This window comes from Rutilus rutilus, assembly GCF_951802725.1.
Source record: "Rutilus rutilus genome assembly, chromosome: 2".
In the NCBI taxonomy this organism is placed as follows: domain Eukaryota; kingdom Metazoa; phylum Chordata; class Actinopteri; order Cypriniformes; family Leuciscidae; genus Rutilus; species Rutilus rutilus.
Window position 1 is genome coordinate 20,002,194 of NC_140210.1, and position 19,430 is coordinate 20,021,623.

The 19,430-nt window shown below is 36.8% G+C and overlaps 1 protein-coding gene across 3 annotated transcripts in view; it reads left to right on the forward strand.

The window, feature by feature from the left end:
* sgcz (sarcoglycan zeta) overlaps nucleotides 1-19,430 on the forward strand; it is a 291,539-nt gene that overhangs the window by 249,353 nt on the left and 22,756 nt on the right. For all 3 annotated transcript variants that reach the window (XM_084402171.1, XM_084402173.1, XM_084402172.1), the window contains exons 5-6: nucleotides 2,051-2,173; nucleotides 6,591-6,663. In XM_084402171.1, coding sequence (XP_084258297.1) covers nucleotides 2,051-2,173; nucleotides 6,591-6,663 — 196 coding nt within the window. The remainder of the gene's footprint in view (nucleotides 1-2,050; nucleotides 2,174-6,590; nucleotides 6,664-19,430) is intronic.

Genomic DNA, 19,430 nt, shown 5'->3' on the forward strand with positions numbered 1-19,430 from the left:
TAATACGAGCTGTTCTAATTTTGCCAGCAGACTCTCCACTGTTCATATTTTTTTTAAAACAGGTGATTCCCCAAGGGTTCGACATTTAGTGGCTCTCTGTCCACATTTCTCGCTTGTTGCGACAACTAACCTTTGTCACTCCCACCATACACCTGTCAAAGTAGCCGGAGCAACTTTTCTCTATTTATGGATATGACGAGACGCACGGACGAGTGAGTAAGTGCTCAGTTTCGTGTGAAAAGCATCCCGCTCTGTCTAAAATATAAACACTTACCATAGTGAATCAGGGTAAGACAAAAACACGTTTTGGAAGAGGGATTGATGGTGTATTGTCCCATTTTGTAAATTTTGTTAATTCGAACAACAACAAAAGTTACATAATGCATCTTTAAACATGAAAAGACAACCTTCAGGATGAAAGCATACTAATTTATATATATACAGATCACATTTTTGATCAAATTAGAGAAAATCAAACTGATTATTAGATCAATAGATTGATTGTGTAGATGTTGAGAACAATTAGCTGGTTGAAGTTCTGAGACGTGTTGTCCCATATATCAAAACAGTGTATCTCTCTAATGTACTATACAATAAGGTGTAAACTGGTAAATTTAAAGGAAGGCATGTTGGAAAATTTGGCTAAATTAAATCCCCAAATTTGCATTGTTATAGGCTTTAATGGACTGCTATATTTGCCATAGGGCGCTTGGAGAAAGGGCAGAGTGTCTGTTTAGTACAAACACTGAAAAAAGTAAGAGGACAGGCAATGAATGCATGAAGAGCTAGAAAGACAATAGAGGATGGCAGAGAAAGACGAGAGTAGGCTTAAGGAAAAAAAGAGAAGTTTACTTTCTGTCATACACACACAATGCAGGCAAGCAAATAAAGCCAAGTTTGCTCTCCAAAGTCACAGAGGTCATGGAAGATATGATAGCTGTGATGAATAATATAGTCAGTGAAGCCATTGCACTGTGTGTTTGGGGCAGCGCACTAAAAGCTGCCGAGATTTCAGTGACACGGTTGTTTTTGGACCAAGTCATTTTTGGTGAATAAAGTCAAGATCAGTTTCATATGCATCATTCATGCATGCACCTTGCATGAGACAAATACAAATTCAGCTCTTTCTCTAAGTCATATCATGCATCAGGGTTTAAAGAACAGCTTTCTGGTTACACTGTATTTCAAGGTGTCCTTGTTACATGTGCTTACTATAGGATTAGGGTTTGGTTTATTACTAGTAGAAGGAAACTGTAAAATAAATCATCACTGGCTTTCCATATTCCATATACATATTTCCACTATATTATGAAGTTTGTGCTTCTTTATGTTGATATTACTTGCAAAAATCTCCCACAAGATTTGAAGTTGTTGGTTGTTGTCTCTGGATAATTTCATGTTTGAGACGCTTTCCATGTGCCGTTAATTGGAATTTTTTGTCTTTTTCACAACAGATTATGACTAATTTCAGTTAAGTGAGAACATGTGGAAAGGTTCTTTTCATATATGCCGTTTTATTAGCAAAATTGTTTGCTATATAAAACTTTTTGGCCAGAATAAAATGTGTTTCATGACATATTTTGTGGTCTTGTGGTCAAGGACTTCATCAGGCAAATGGACTGAAAGAATGATTAGTACTCAAGAGACTTGTATTAATTACTGTAAGTGTATTATACAAATACATCTATAATTTGACACTGTACTAAGTCTTTAAACACCCTGGAAACAATGAGCAGCTGCTCTAATATTAACTCTGTTCAGAAACATAGTGAGACTTTTTGTCATTGTCAACATTGGCAGCTGTTTTCTAAGGCAGCATTCATAACTGAAATTGAAATTTAACAAATTAAACTTGTATTTATTTACGTATATAGCACTGGATTAAAATAATAATAATTTTTATCGTCATCCACCATCTTGGATCATTTTTTAATACTCAATTTCTAGTACAAGAAGACCTTTCCTGATGATTGTATGAGGTTAATGTGGGCCGCAAAAGTTATGTTCTTGTTTCTCAAGGGCTTATTCTTTCTTTTTTCTTTTTCTGCAGGCTCAGAGATGGTAGAAGCCCAGTGTCAGCGGTTCGAGGTGAGAAGTAGTGATGGCGAGAGAGTTCTCTTCTCTGCTGATGAAGAGGAGATCAGTATTGGCACAGATAAACTGAGGGTCACAGGTATCACATACACATACACAAACACACATATTCATCCAACACTCACCCATGATCCATGTAAGAACATATAGACTAGTGTATTTGTGTTATAGTTTATTCTTAAATGTGGCCCATCGATCAGTGTCCACTTATCCATTTGCCTGTAAAGTTCTATAGTTCTTCTAAGGATTGTTAGTGGTCTAATATACACATACTTTTTCCAACATGGTTTATTGTTATTAGAAAAGTTTGGTTGCGTGTATCTACACCAGAAGCCTGAACGCTAAACCCTGTAAAACAAGTTCAATCCCATTATTAACAATGGAGCTATCTGCAGCATTATGACTACGTGCTTTCAGTTGATAGATGCCCATTTTTGTTTTTGATATGTCGCAGCCTCTTTATTTTATCTGTCCGTCAACAATAAAATGATAAAATGAAAAAAAAAAGAAAAAAAAAAATGACCTGACTGCTATGCATTTAGTTATTTTAATTTAAGTATCTTTTGCCCATTGCATCAGAGCCGTGTGTGTGATAGGGAGAGATGAGTCAGTTCAATAAAACAACAGTTCAATACAATTAACAGTTGCTATGTTTGCATGCAGCCAAATGATTGATTGTTCAATCGGATTGAAAAGTCTTCATGTAAAGTTTATCCAATTATGCTCGATCGGAATTAAATTTTGATCGGATTGTAGACTTAAAAATGATCGAATCAATAGGAGAATTTCAGTATGTAAACACTTGAATCCGATATCTTCTCAACCTGATAAAAAAATGCACTGTTCACATGTGGAGTGCACATTATTTAGTTCCTGAATGAATCAGTATGTTTAACAAATCACTTGAAATAATGATTCAGTATGGCTTTTAACACTTGAAATAGTTGGGTTATTCTAAACCGAATCCTGAAAACTGAATCCTATTGCTCATAATTTACCCGGGGATAATAATTAATCCTGGGTATTCGCAATCTAACGTTTCACACTGTGCACTCCCAAAGTCGGGGTTAACAAACATCCTTATTGGCATATTTGCAGTGCCAGTGTCACTGACTGGATGAATGCAGCACGCAACCTGTTTACGTAAATGTGACCCTGGACCACAAAACCAGTCACATGGGTCAATTTTTTTAAACTGAGAAGCTGAATAAATAAGCTTTCCGTTGATGTATGGTTTGTTAGGCTAGGAAAATATTTGGCCGAGATACAATTATTTGAAAATGTGGAATCTGAGGGTGCAAAAAAATCTAAACATTGAGAAAATCACCTTTAAAGTTGTCCATTTATGTTCGCGATTGTGCTGTATTCACTCACAAAAATAAATGTTTTATTTATTTACGGTAGGAAATTTACTACATATCTTCAAGGAACATGATCTTTACTTAATAGCCTAATGATTTTTGGCATAAAAGAAAAATCGATAATTTTGACCCATACAATGTATTGTTGGCTATTGCCACAATTATACCCGTGCGACTTGTGACTGGTTGTTTTGTCAGTCACAAGGGACCACTTACCTACAGGGTCACAAATGCTCTATTGCTGAATGTATCAAAATGTTTTCTGAATGGACTATAAAGGTTCAAATGAAGCATTCTCTTTTTTGATAATTTTCACAAAAATGTCATGGCCCCCAGAATTTTTTTATTGCATGAATAATATGCAATATATCAAAAGAAAGAGCAGAGCCTCTGCCTTAAAAAAAAAAAAGAAAAAAAAGAAAGGTTTTATTCTAGCTTAGCTTCATGCATTCTTTTTTTTTTATCAACACCTGAATGTTGAATGTGTTTTTTTTTTCAAAAAAAAAAAATTCTGAGCAAAAAGCGGAGAAAATCATGTTTTTTTGTCAAAGACTGTATCTGGATCGGATTTAGAACAATGATCAAAGCATAGATGGAGACGATTGAGTCCATTTACACCCGCCAAAGCTTCACAGACCAATAGCTTGTACTTGTACTTGTAGCTTGATTATATATGATATTGCTTGTTTCTGTTTCTTCTTCATCTGTGTTTTGATCAGGAGATTACTATTTTAGTACTATTTCAGAAGATGTCATAGCGCCCCCTACTATATAACAGTAAAAAACAAGGAAAGCCGGAATTTTCTGTCATTGGCGGGGAAAGAGTTAATTGCCAGCGTGAAACGTTGCTTTGCCCGGGGATAAAAGCAGGTTTCAAAACAACGATAACCCAGGATTGAGCGCAGTGTGAAATTCAGTGACTCACTCACTTACCTACTGGTGTAGTGATGTAACCTACAGAAAGAGTCAATCGAATTGGAAGACTTCAGTTGTTATGTAATTTTTCAGCACTGAATATTTTTTTTTTTTTTTTTTTTTTATTATTAGAAAATACATTTAACATTTAATAACAAAACATTTAACTTTAATAAAGCTTTTTATACACCATCCATTTTTTGAGCCAATTTTTTTCCAAATTGTAATATTTACATACTCTGTATGTTCTAGTAACCTGCCCTTACATTGAAATGCAAATAGATTGTTTCAAATAGATTTCAATCATGCAGGCCGCTCTTTCTTTTTCAAATAGATTTCACTCATGCGGGCCGCTCTTTCTCTTTTTTTCTTTTTCTCTTTTTTTTTTTTTCTATTTCTGTCTGAAAGTGCATGCTGGGAGGTCAAGTGGAATAGCTAGAGGTCAGGGACAAAGAGGGCACATGCTCAGTAATTGGGCAGATCTGTCCATTAACTCTTTTCACAAAAAAGACATGGGTAGAGAGGGGGATCAAGGGAGATAGTGAGAGAGAGAGAGAGAGAGAGAGAGAGAGAGAGAGAGAGAGAGAGAGAGAGAGAGAGAGAGAGAGAGAGAGAGAGAGAGAGAGAGAGAGAGAGCATGCATACATGGAATATAGTCGTTCTTCAGAGGTGAGACTGAAAGGCTACAATGTGTCAGAAAGAAGAACTGCCCTAGGGAGAGGAAGTGAACGGAGAGAGTAAAGTTTTCATTTATTCATCATGTCATTCAAAATATTTGTTTATTCTGTGAAACACAAAAGTAATATTGTAAACATTCTTCAAAACTCCTATTTGTGTCTTTCACGTGAGAAAGAAAATAATATGTGTTTTAAAGGAGTAAATTAAAGTTTAATTTTGGGTGAACTGTGCCTTTAAACTGTTCTGACCATGATTATGGGGAAAATGAAGAGGAATAAAATAAACTAGGACAGACCGAAGCAAACAAAAAGGCAAGTATGGAAGATCAGCTTACTTTTATATTAGAACTCAAGTAACAAGCGCATTTTTTTAAGAAAAATGATGCTGTGCAAAGGGGACATTTAACATTTTCCAGAAGTACAGATCTGGGGAACAGCACTCAAGTCTACCACTTCACGACTCTTATAATTTATCACTTGAAGGTTTATACCTCTGAGTATGAGTACACTACATAGCCAGAGTTACTTTATTAGTAGTATTGAAGGTATAACAGAGCAATAGGTCGTAGATAAAGAGATTTGAAAAGCCAGGTATATCAATTCCACCACTGACCACATGTTTTTGTGTGTGTGTTGCATGTGCGTGTGTGTGTACTTGTACAACTATCTTTGTGAGGACCAGTTTGAGTTTTAGACCATTGGAGTGAGGACAAAGAGAGTAAAGTGAGGACATTTTGGCCGGTCCTCACTTTCTGAGACCCCTTTAAAGGCCTGTTTGAGGGTCAAGACTTGGTTTAAGGGATAAGGTTATAATTAGGTTTAGGGTAAGGGTTCGGGTTAGGCACTTAGTTGTGATGATGAGTAAGGTTAGGGTAAGTGGCTAGAGATTGCATTGTGTCAATGGATGTCCTCATAAAGATAGATGTACAAGAATGTGTGTGTGTGATTGTGTGGCCCTGGTAAATGCTACGTTATGGGGACAAAGATGGCAATATCTGAAATCTTTGTCCTTCTGGGGGCAATTTTTGGTCCCCATTAGGAAAACAGCTTACCAATCATACTAAGTGATGTTTTTTGATCATGTAAAAATGCAGATAGGTTTCTGTGATGGTTAGGGTGTGTGTGTTTGTGTGTGGTGTGGTGTAACTTACAGTACCTGTGAGTGCAGTGAGTTTGGCTTCTCACGAACCCTGTTTACACCTGGTGTTGACACCCCTCTCAGATGACACGATTGTGAGCAGAGTCAGATAATGTACATATAATATTTTCATCCTTGCTAAATATAAGTATTAATTTATTGAAAACAAATATTACTGACAGGGTACTGAATGGTACTGCACAAGTTCTCTGTTCATTTTAAAAGTTAAGTCTGCTTAGAAACTGCAGTTGTTGATAACGATTATAAAAATTCAGTTGTTCACAAAGTTGTATGACACTGTATATTTAAATGTTTTGTGTTTTTTTCTTTTTTCTTTCTTTTTTACACAACATGGTTCTAACCAAATGACCTGCCGTTCTCTCTTTTTTCTCTTTATCTCTCTAGGCAACGAGGGAGTAGTGTTTAGTCATTCAGTGGAAACGCCACACGTTCGAGCCGAACCATTCCAAGACCTGAAGTAAGGCATGCTTTCTTAATGTATGACATTATCATTCAATGTGTGATTCACACCGAGAACCACAGAGGGGTGGGGGAGAGCTAGAGAATGAGAAAAAAAAAGGGAACAAGACACAGAAGGATAGAGGAAAGTCATAAAACATGAACTTAATGAATGTCCACTTCCTAATTGTCCATAGAAGCTTTATATCCTCAATATTCAGTGACAAACTGTCCCATTCATTCTCTGTTATGAGAAAGAGGACGCGACCTGTCTGACACGCCCAATCCATCACTGGTGGATCAGCCAATCAGATTGATCTAATCTCTTCCGTCTGCATTAGTCGATATCTGATTGGATGTCCAATAGGTCACTAACACATCCCGAAGCTTCTCACTCCCCCAAACTCTGACATTATCACTACAGGAAATGATGTACTGCCATGATGGATGGAGTCACTTTAAGTGCAAGTAGGCAGGTTACTAAGGGGAACTGAGAGCTTTTACCACCCAGTTTGGTTTGATGGAGCACTGCTGGGTGCTTTCCAATTCCAATATGAACTTGCTTAATGCAAATGCACCAGGATCACATCTTCTTCATCGTTAGAAAAAATGGGGAAAACGATTGGATTAATGGAGGGATGGTGACATCTTATACTAGACTTTCAGCTTTCAATGGGAGTGTTGACCCTTTTTAGTTCCATTTCTTGTTTTAATGGAAAACATTATCAAGATTTGACCCATTAAGGGGTCAGGGTTTGGCTAGTTAGCATGGTACACTTAGCCCCTGCTGGTCCATGCTGCAACTACACCATTTTGTGTGTAAAATCTTTGCCATCTTTTTCTATTTATAGCCGTTTATAAACTTTCTGATGTTATTATAAACCAATGGCCTACACTAGATGTCTTCTACATGCGATCAGTAATTGTTTAATCAGACACAATGTTTTGTGTGAGAGAAAAAAAAAAAAAAAAAAAAGTTTGCTTCATCTAAAGCTAATGTTATGCCAGTTCTGCTAGCATCTAGAAGTTGTCACAGTTCTTTTAAGGATTTAGGGTTACGTCTCAGCTGATTCTGTTTCTTCATGTAATCCCAGACTTATTCAATGATTAAGTAAGATCAGATTTAATCAATGTAATCCCAGACTTAATCAATGATTAAGTGAGATCAGATTTTTGTGTGGGTCATACCGTCTGTTGTCTCACTGGATTATTACAGTATTTGCAAAAAGAATATTTGGACATCTGAAATTTACTTCCTACTTCCTACTCCTACCCCTTTTCACAAGATGTATTATAAATCTATGGTGTCGCGCCATTTTTGTGTGTGTCCCTTTAAATGCAAATGAGCTGCTGATCTTGCGCTGTTCAGAAGAGGCCGATCCTTTTACACGAGCTTCAGATACTCCCGCATTAACAAACGCAAATTTCAGTCAAATCTCAGAAATAACTCATAGCAGAGTGCAGCCTTACAGAGAGACTCAGGAAGAGATTGTAACTTTTAGACGCACCTGGACGTTTCTGAATGGTCAGTGGATACATGGATGTAGTTGTTGTGGAGTTCTTTATAAGACAGCTGTGACATTTGTTGGTCAAATAGTGTTCTGTGCTCGTCTGTGCAGCAACGACAGAACAGTTTGCATGCTTTGCTCGAACTTTTGCCATTGCGTTTTAACTGGTTACACTGTTGTCGCTTGCAGAAACCAAATGGCGGTGCCGTGGGTGGAAACGTGCAGATTAAGGGGCGGTAATATTATAATAATATCCCCTTCCTACATCAGAAGGGGAGCGAAATCAGATTGGCTTAATTTTTGACATGCTTGCAGAGAAAGGCTTACCAAAACAAAGTTACTGTGTTGTTACTTTTCATGTTTTCAGGGTTGGTAGATGCACAGGGGACCCAATTATAGCACTTAAACAAAAAAAGTCAGATTTTCATGACATGTCCCCTTTAAACTTTTCCATGTTAATCAGAGTTTTTGTCCTAATCAGCCTCAACAGCGAAACGCAAGGAGCGTCAGGGATTTCTATCTATCTCTATATCTATATCTATCTATTATTTCTACAACTTTCTATTTCTACAACGTCACAGCTAAAACAACAGCATACAAAGTATGACAATGATAATCTCAGGTACTGATTATGTGCTTTAGTTAATGTTAAAAGAATGAGTTTGTGAGTTTGAATATAATTTTGCATGACCTTTATAGCCTTACTGAAAGTGGCAATTGATAATTCACCTCAGATTTGGAAAATAAATGAAAGGAAACAAGAACATTCAAACTTGTGAACAAACAAGTGTATTCTATGTGGGTAATCAATAATGTGGGGGAGGATGATATTTTGAAAGAGCAGTCAGAACTCCTTATGAAGGATTTCAATTAACTCTTTGAAACACTTGGAGGACTAAGAATTCAGTTGTTCATTAGTAGACCACTCCTAACAAGAGGAACTAATATGGTTTCAGGGTTGCTTGGTCTAAATACATGGCTGTAAAAACATGCAACATGAGATGACTGAACTTTATTGACAACTTCAGTCTTTTCTTGAGTCAAAGACAACTGTTTAAACCAAACGGCCTATACCCACACAAAGAGTGCAAGAGTGCTAAAGGACAATATCTACTTCTCCCTCCATCATCCTTCAACAGTGTGTGCCACTGCACTCAATCAAAATGGCACACACTCACCTGGTGAGTGTCTAAAAGACCACAGGACTTCACATCAGCATCTGAATGTGAATGCGATTGACATATCCCACAAGGACAATGATAACACCAGGCAGCCACAACCACTGCTCACGGACACAATCTCAGCTGAGCGACTGCCCACAAAGTTTACTTCAGAGAGGCTGTGACGAACAAGAACAGCTCCAAGATTCTGCACCCAAGGACGACCTCCTGGGAAAAAAAAGCGAGGGAAACCAGAGTAACTGTTTCATCCTCTGATGACACGAGCCCCAGCCCCTCTCAGCAGACATGTTATCCCTGTCTCTAGCAACTCCACTTTTGAGCTTCTCAGGGAAAATGGAGGAACTGGTGTATGCTGGAACAAAGCTCTCCCACTCTATTGCTCTGAGCCCACGGATATCAACCTAAAAGTGAAGAACCCTGCAACCACCAAAGCCTCTGTATGTCTGGTCCCCACTATGATAACAGTAAATGTCTCAAATTAAGTGAAGTAAAGGCAGAGTATGGCAACCCATACTTGGAATTTATCCTCTGCATTTAACCCATCTAAGTTAGTGCACACATATTAGGAGCAGTGGATATTGAACACACATTGCAAACTGTGGATACACACCCGGAGGAGTGGGCAGCCATTCACTGCAGCATTCGGGGAGCAATTGGGGGTTAGGTGCCTTGCACCTAAGTCATTTCCTGCTGGTGTTGAGAATCGAACCTGCGACCTTCGGGTTACAAGTATGACCCTCTACCCATTAGGCCACATCTGCCCCCAAATATTTACAGAACAAGCGGGAACCCAGTGTGCCTGTAGCTTTCTCTGTTCAGTTAAGTGATAGAAAGTCTAAGGCCTTCTCAAATCGTACAGCAAAATCTACTGCCTATAAAATGTCAATCAGAGAAGTTATTTAAAAATAAATAACTTCTAGTCAATGAGATCATCAATACAAACAACCTGGATTTTATGTTTCTAAATAAAACTTGGTTAGATGACAGTTGCAAGCCAACAGCCCTTTCTAACTTTACTTTTATAAGTGTTGAGAGCTGTTGGGAGAGGTGAATGCATAGCTGCTCTATTTAAAGATGTCTATCAATGCAAGAAAGTGTCATTTGGTGATAACTTGTCTTTTGAATATCTAAGTATAGTGTTAAAAGTTGTTCCACACATTTTATTGGTCATTATTTACAGGCCTCCGAAATATTCTCCAGCCTTTATTGACGATTTTACAGAAGTGTTATCACCAGTCTCCTCTGAGTTTGACTGTGGTAAATAATGACCCAGCAGCTGATTGTGACATGTATAGCCTTTCGAATAAAGGGATTTGTGGTTTTTGATGTAACTTTGAATTATAGAAGTGGCAAATTGATAGATGCAAGTTCTGTTTAAAAAAAAAAAAAAAAAAGGAATGGTTTAATATACACTGTAAAATCCGACAGTTGTTCTACAGTAACTAACACTTTTAAGTTAACTTTACTTAATGTAAACTTAATTGTAAAAATCTAGTAATCTGTAATATGCCATGTTAACTCAGACGAGAATACTTTTTATGCGCAAAAAACAAACAAAAATAACAACTTTATTCAACTATTCATTTTCTTCTGTGTGGGCCTCTGAGTGAGTTCACGTAGTGTAACAGCGCAGCACTTCTGGGTTGTACATCAGAATGTAGGCTCACTATTGGCCGACGCTGGTCATGTGTGTGATGCTGGCCTGAAACTCACCATTATGGTGATTAGTGTTCCCTTTGGTTGGGCACTTTGAACTTCATTTATATTATTGAAATTCTCTTCCTATTGATGCAGTGATGCCACAACAAATCACAGTTAATTGGTTTGAAAGGAAGGGAAATGATAAATTGGTTGCTTTTAGAAGTTGACCAAACTAAATCATTAACTAGTCAATTGTTCATGTCGAATAATGATATTTTAAAATATTTGGTTAACTCTTATATCACAATAACCTTGTGAAACGTTTAATTGGCTTGATATAATTCCTCATTTGTGACAATATCTTGCAATTGAACATGCTTTAGTCACACACAGACTTCAACATTCAGCATGCAAAACACAACAATGGTAACAAAAATGGTTGCTATACTAAGTCAAGAGTAAACCTTAAGTCAATTATCAATTCTCTCTCTACAGTTCTTTTTTAGTTACAGAACTATTGTAAGCAAACTACTGACTAAGCATTTGTCAGTACAACATACTATTCCTATTTCACTTTATGTATTTTATTTTTTTTAAAGAAAATCGTTTAGCGTACTTTTTTATGTCTAACTAATTAATTCGATTTTACAGTTTAGGGCAGATTAAACATATTGCCAATGTAGACAATTAAACTAATATAAGATTTGTCTATATTCTAAATTAATATGAATGAATATCACAATATATCTGAATTATACCCGAGGGGGAGGGGGAGTACCGCCACTATTTTTTTTTTTTTTTTTCACTTCCCAGCACTGGATGCAAGATATGCATCATTCAAGGTACTGTGCTTTGTCTCATTGTCCACCAATGGGTCTTTGACCACTCACATTGAATGTTCATAGTAATAAATACATAATATTTAATATTTTTACCAATAAATCCACAGTCAGTTTTGCTCTGTTCTGTTGTTCATTAAAACAAAAACAAAAACTAATTGGGACAGCTAACGAGCATTGCTGTAATTTCAGCCCAGTCTGCGGTCTGTTTCACAGTATGAGTGGACATTTTGATTTGAAGTGCCACAGTAGAAATCTGCAGATAATCGGAACACTCATCATAACTCCTTCACTATCTCTCTCCTCCTCCCTCACCATGAATTTCTGGTTGTTCTTCTCAGACAGAATCGGGCATCCTTCAGTGACCTGTTTGCATTAACATTTTATCATAATTCTGAGGGTATTAGATGCTTTATGTGTTTCACTTCGCTCTCGACCTCATTAATTTGCAAATCGAAAGCAGGAAACGTATAAATCAAGTTCCCTTTCTTCTAATTATTGTTTTATTGAAGTGTGCTCATTATCACCGAGCTAAACAGTCAATTGTAATGAGCCTACATAATGAATTATGAGCCAGCTTTATGTTGTCCTTGGTGTATAAAACTTTTGTAAACAAACATCTGTCCAATTTTTTTTACTCATCTCTAAATCTTCCTCTTTCTGTCTCAGTGTTTCTGTCCCTCTTAGAGTTCAGAATTGTGCAGTTAAACTAAATGGAACATGTAATGACTTAATAGAGTCTATTAAAGGCTAATGTCTTATGATATGGTCTCACCGACAGAGTTCAATTGCATCCTGTTGATAGACTTTCTCACAAGTTCCTCAGCGGGAGTTATTCAGACCACCTTCAAAGTAACACTTGACAGAAGGGAATTTTTATAAGCTGTCAGTTTTTGCAAGCTTTTTGTGCATGTGTGCATATAACAAGGCTTTGATGAATGAGAGCTCACACTTTTGAAAACACATTTGTCGCACTATTTTGAGGATAAACTATATTTATAAGTTTACCCAAAAATGAAAATTCAATCATTTTCTCACCCTCATGTCGTTCCAAACCTGTATGCATTTCTTTCTTCTACAGAGCACAAAAGAAGATAGTTTGAAGGATGTTGGTAACATCAATTGGTTACACTTTCTTTCAATATTCTACTTTAGATATTTTACTAATAAGCAACTACATGTCAACTAACTCATTAATTTGCAACTACAGTACATCTCAACTTTCTTTCTTTCTTTCTTTCTTTCTTTCTTTCTTTCTTTCTTTCTTTCTTTCTTTCTTTCTTTCTTTCTTTCTTTCTTTCAGCAGTAGCATTTTCTGACTTACTAAAACACTTAAAAACAAGTTTTTTAAAATGACTATGATGTGTTGGTATAGTTGTAAAGGTTTTGTTTAGAATTGAAGTATAATTCTTTTTATATTATTTATAATTATTATTTTAGTATTCATTGTATGGAAAAGAATAACATTTTTATAATACTTTATTTAGTTACATTAATAGTTTTTAATAGTTAGTGTTCTGTGTAAGTTTGGAGTAACATGAGGGTTTTATTTATTTTATTTCGGAATAATTGTGTCATAGTTAGTGGATACAAATTGAATTTATTTTGTGTATTTATTTATTTTTCTCCACATAATAGAAATGTAAAATTTAATTCACCCTGTGCCTCAGGCCTTTTATTAAGATGTTTATTAAAAATGTTAACTTAATGTGGGATCACCATTGACAGAACTATTAGCACCTGTCAAACCCAGCAAATGACTAATACTTGTTCAACTATTCATAACATAGCCATCTCATTAACATTTCACAGTCTCACAGTTATTTGAAAGCATTAAATAAAAAGATGTGCATCATTGATGTGCCACATATTTGATATAATCATGCACACTGTTGTACTTTCTTTCTGATACTAGATACTAGACTGGAGTTCTAACAAATATCTGACAAATGAGATTTGAATGAACTGAATTAGTGAAACCATATGAACATCTAAGTGTTTGTTTTATTTTTTTACTTTTAAAATCACTGCAATAGTTATTAATTATTTAAAGGAATAGCTCTCATGGAACGACATAAGAGAAAGTAACTGACATAATTTTACATTTTGAGCAACTACTTTAATAAAATGCTTGGGCTGCTAATTTGTTCTGCTGTTTGAATATTGTGATCTAATATGTATATATATATATACAGTATTCACTAATTTAGGTAAATTATAATACATGTGTTTATATAACAGTATAATAGTGATAAAACAAAAGTTTGATTGCTATACGTATTAAAAAAAGGGGGCTCTATTGCTGGAACGCTATTCCAATCAGCAGCTACTGGCTTTCCATCTTTTATTCTTCTTGGCATAATTCTGGTAATTTGCCTTCATTTGTTTAGCTCCATGCTCCTCTCTCAGTGCTGAGGTTTGAACCTGCCTCAGGCTCTCATTAATTAAACTGCAAATCTCAGACAAAGAAACATTACCACCATTTGAGACGGCTTGGATGACCTCCATCTTCTAAGCACCACCTCTCTTTTTACTCTCTACAATCCTCTCTTCCCAGACCTTTGTTTAGTCACTGTCAGCTCAGTTGGCATTGTTGAAGGCCATGCACCAAGTTTACGTAGACTGTAATAGCCTCGCCGGTTTTTTTTTTTCCACCTCCCCTGCCCAGCAGTAGGGTTTGGTTGTGCTTGTAATAGCCTGGCGAGGGTGCCTAGGGTGAGAGTGCAACAGCGTCATGCCATTAGCGATCAGTTAACTCTGCCAGCTAATGCAGGGTATAATAAGATGAGAATTGATCCAGCCGCCCCAGAACTGATGAGAGTCTATGGGAGTTTTGCTCAGAGTCCACACTCATCTAAAGCCACCACGTACATTTCAGAAAAACAAAAATCCTCTATAATGCTGAATTCTTCAGGCAAAATATATTTCAACAAAGTTATATTCAATAAAAAGAGAGATTTGAGAAAATAACTAGCCGTCAAATCCATTTTTAACTAGTCCCTCATAAAGGGGACTGTGAGTTCAGCATCAATCAGGGTTCTCGCAGGTTTCAGTAAGTCAAATTTAAGACCTTTTTAAGACATTTTAAGACCATAAAGATTGAAATTTGAGACTTTGGCATTGCCAAAAAAATATTCAAATTGAAAAAGCATTAATTTAATTGACAGATAAAGCAATCACATTAGTAACCTTCCACACCCAACAGCGTGTGTCAGAGAAAAGAACAGAATCAGATATAATTTTTTTATAGAAAATTGTACTTCGCATAATATACTGTAAAAAACACATAATTAGTTGATTTTAGTTGCTCATAGTTGATCATAACTAGAGATGAAATGGCATGAACATTTCATTTTGTGATTATAGTGACAAAAATGATCACGGTTATCACAGAATCCTGTTCAAAAAGTACTAATACTACACAATGAAATCAATTCACCAAGTTTTATGTCGAAAACCAGCAAATAACAAATACAATTAGCATCAATATGCACTTTTTGTTTACATAAACATTAAAATAATGCCATTAAAAATAATAGCCAGGTTTTAAAAGTGTCTTGCAACACAAGTTCAAATAAAGTTTTGACAAAAAAGGTTTTTATAAAAAGATAAACCTCACATATTTCAGACTTTAAATATTTTTTTTTATAAAAAGAATGAGTCAAAAAAGATAAATTACTGACATTTACAATGCACTTTAGCTTATCTTTTATTATTAATAGTAAAATTCGGTCCGATTTTCTCGTGGCGTCTGTCGTTGCTATGCAACCATGCACTGCGCTCTCCACAACGACAAAGAAGTTTTAGTGGCTAATGGATTTCCACCACCGAAAAACGCTTGCTGTAGCTCTGCTACAAGATTTATTTACGGAGAAGAGAAAAACACCCGTAGTGTTTGGGTGCACCCCAATCCTTCCAGTTGACTGAGCTTTCAATGTTGTTACGGAAAGGGCAAAGCTGATTGGTTGGTTCTTGTCACATGACCTGCGGTGCGTTTGCGGCATTCGAGCCCGATCTCACGGGAAAACGTACAAATTCTACGAGGTGGCTTATTCGTACGAATTCATACGAATGACCTACCCCTGACCCCGCCCCTAAACCTACCCATCACGTGGGTTTAGACAAATCGTACAAATTCGTACGAGTGAGGTCGTACGAATTAGCCAACTTTTTATCATTCGTACGAATTCGTACGAATTGGTCGTGAGATAGCGTTGGGCATTCTGAAGAGTTGAGATTTTTTTTATCTCGCTGCGCCTGGAAAAAAAACAAGCGCGTCGCTTCAATTATGAGCGCGCTTACCGTGCGCCTACATTTGAACGAACTTGAGCGCGCAAAAGACGCGATATGTATGTGAACATATACATGTTGGCGAGCGACCTCCAATCAGGCCACGAGCTACTGGTAGCTCGCGAGCGTCATGTTGGAGACCCCTGCTCTAGCGCTCCGCTTTGTAGGCTATGACTCGATACTTTTTTGCTACTTTGTAATAACTTTCTGTGGCCAGCGTTTCTGGAAATGAACGAGGGTAGAGACCTGAACGAGACCTGACTAAATGAAATTTAAGACCGCGGATGAAAATCTGGCCATTTTTAAGACGTTTTGAGGCCCCGCGGGAACCCTGATCAATTTCCCAGCATTTTATTCTTATGAAAATTAGGTTTTGAGATTGAAGCTTCTGTCTGAAGTTTTTTAACAAGCAAACACAAAGCATCTTTGTTTGAAAGAACAGCACCTCAGTGTCATGAGCGCACAAATGCCAGACGTTCAAATCAATACTGGTGGGCTGCTGCTAAGAGTCACATCTTGAGGGAAGTGCAGCAAACTTCTCCAGCCCTTTTGTTTTTCAGTTATTTGTTAAATCCAGAGAATAAAGATTCCATCTTATTTGACTGTGCTGACAAGCTCCAGCTGGAAAATATATAGTCAGTCAATCATGACAGTACACCCCATTTTTATAGCATCAAACAACTAACTAAAACCAAACATTATTGGGAAAACGAACACTTGTACATACATCTGTGTGATTAGAACTCAAAAAAAAAAAAAAAAAAAAACTTTATTTGAATAAACAATTATTTGAAGTGTAATAGGGGTTATGCACAACATACTTCCGGGTTCTACAAAACAGATATAACTACTTCCGGTCGTCAGCTACTGAGGTAAACACAGCGTAGGAATGGCGACCTTTTATAGCCGGTGTTTACAGGAGCTACCCATTCTATCCATTTCAGATGTACATCGCATTGCCAAACGGACTTCCAGAGCCCCGAGTACTCCGTTAGATAAAGGATTTAAGTTTTTACGCCTCCTCATTTATTCATGATTATGAAGGTATGTAAGTTAGTATATGTAGCTTTTGCTAATGGCACCCGATGTAGAGTTAGCTAACTATCAGTAAGTTAGTTTAGACTTGTATGCTATCATAGTAGTTTAACCTTTTATATTTGCTTGCAGATGATTAAAACAATCAAATGAAGACTGCATTTTATTTTTTTTATAAAAAATTTTTTTCTGATACTTAAGCATTCGTGACATTTTAATTAAAACAGAAATAAGAATTGTATTCTAAAAAAAGCGCAAAATAAGTTACCTCAGAGATCATCTACCGCTGCAGATGCGTATGGTAATGCAAACCGGAAATGTTTATACCTGTTTTCCGGTTCGAACGTTGGGCGTTCCGCATAACCCCTATTGTATTTTTTTAATTTGGCTCACGTCCCATTCGATTACATGGAGAGGGCGGAGTTTAAGACCTATACTGCAGTCAGCCACCAGGGGGGTGATCGAAATGCTTTCGCTCAATTTTCAGGGCTTGTGCAGCACACTTGTGTCCCTGTTTTAACGATCTAAGCGCATGGTCTAAAGCGCAAGGCGCAAGTGCACTTAGGGCGTGTCCGAATCTACTTTTGCTATAGTTTAATGACGGGAAAAATTGTAGTTTAACGACTTGAAAAATGGTTGGCACACCCCCAATCGTGTGCATGGTCTAAAAGGGTTGTCCCTATTCTCTTAATGAGTAATGGGTGTGTTTTGGGCGTAACGTTTAAAAGAACGCTTATCTAGCGAGGAAACGGATCAGCTCGTGCACGAGATTAAAGCGTGCGAGCAGACCATCTACGGGACAAAGTGTATGCGTGTTGTGGACCCGCCTATAGACGCACAGTACTAACGCGCTCTTCAAATAAAATAAAAAAAGTATTGCGCCATTGGCTTTAGACCAGGTTTTTGTTGGTCAATGGCACAATCTATTTCAGTTGCCTCAAAATATCAACTCTCCAACAATGCGCACCTTGCATTTTATTTAAACAATATGGCGCAAGACGTGAAAATGATAACTGTGCCAGGCTAAAACTAGCAAAAATCACTTGCGTCACACCTGGCGCCACATTGCGTTGGGTGTATGATAGGGCCCTTGGTGTAAACAGTCTCAAGCTGTTGCGGTGTGGTGCAAATAACTGTTGTGTAGACAGAGTTGGAATCAGTGAGGATGCGGGATGTAACAGAAGGATTTGGCAGGGCTGAATCCCATTCCAATAAAGCCACTGTGGTTAACATCTGCTGACTAACACTTGTAAATGTTAAGATGTCGTCCACCAAGCACTTGTTGTCAAAGACATAAACTCAGTTCCAATGTGGTATCTCATTCTCTTCTGTTCACATATGCAATTACCTTCAAAGGCAGCATCCTGACTGAAAAGAAACCCTCAAAGAGATGGATTTGAAATGCTTCTCATGGGCAGGGATTCACACAGGCAGAACACAAGTAGCACTTCCTGTGAAACACATGATACTTACAGTAATTAAAATACAATCAATTCCATAAGTCATGTTGCTGAGCTACTACCTTGATACAAATAAATGTATAACACACAAATATCGGATGAAATACAATTTTAATTAGATGATTTCCAATCAATAATTTTCAGTACTGAATAAAATGTAGTTTTATTTAAAACTGATGTTTGCATGGATGACAATTTGAGCTTACCGCAGTGCATTCTGGGATTGCTTTATCAGCAACAAATCCATGCTACAATGCATTTGCTGCCGACTGTTTGGAACAGCCTATTCATCAGGAAGGCACCAATGATGCTTAAACATGTTACCTAGGAAGATAAGTGTCTTGGTTGGAGTGTATAGAAACAAATTGCATTTACAGTTTTGATTAGAGTATAGGGAAATTTGTAAAATGGCTCCACTAATATCTGCTACTTAGTCCGCTATAACTATCCTCTTAACCTCAGAGACCAAGGTATTAGAATTGGGATGTTTGTATAAAGCAATTAAATTATTCCTAATTTTCAGTAAATAATGGTGCTACATACTTGTGTGCTGAATTGTGTTTTGAATTTAAAACTTTAATTTGCTTCATAAAAAATATAGTGGTGACATTTTTGCAACACAAAATTTTCAACATTGCAATTTTTTCCTAAAATTATACCCCAATGCAAAGTTTTCCTTAACAATTTTTGTTATATAGCTAATTGCTTCCTAAAAACAAAAATAATAATACTATATCAATATCAATGCTTGGGTCTCAAGTAGGGATGGATATCGTTAAGGTTTTAACGGTATTACTACTCTTACCGATACTCCTTATCGATCCGGTATTTA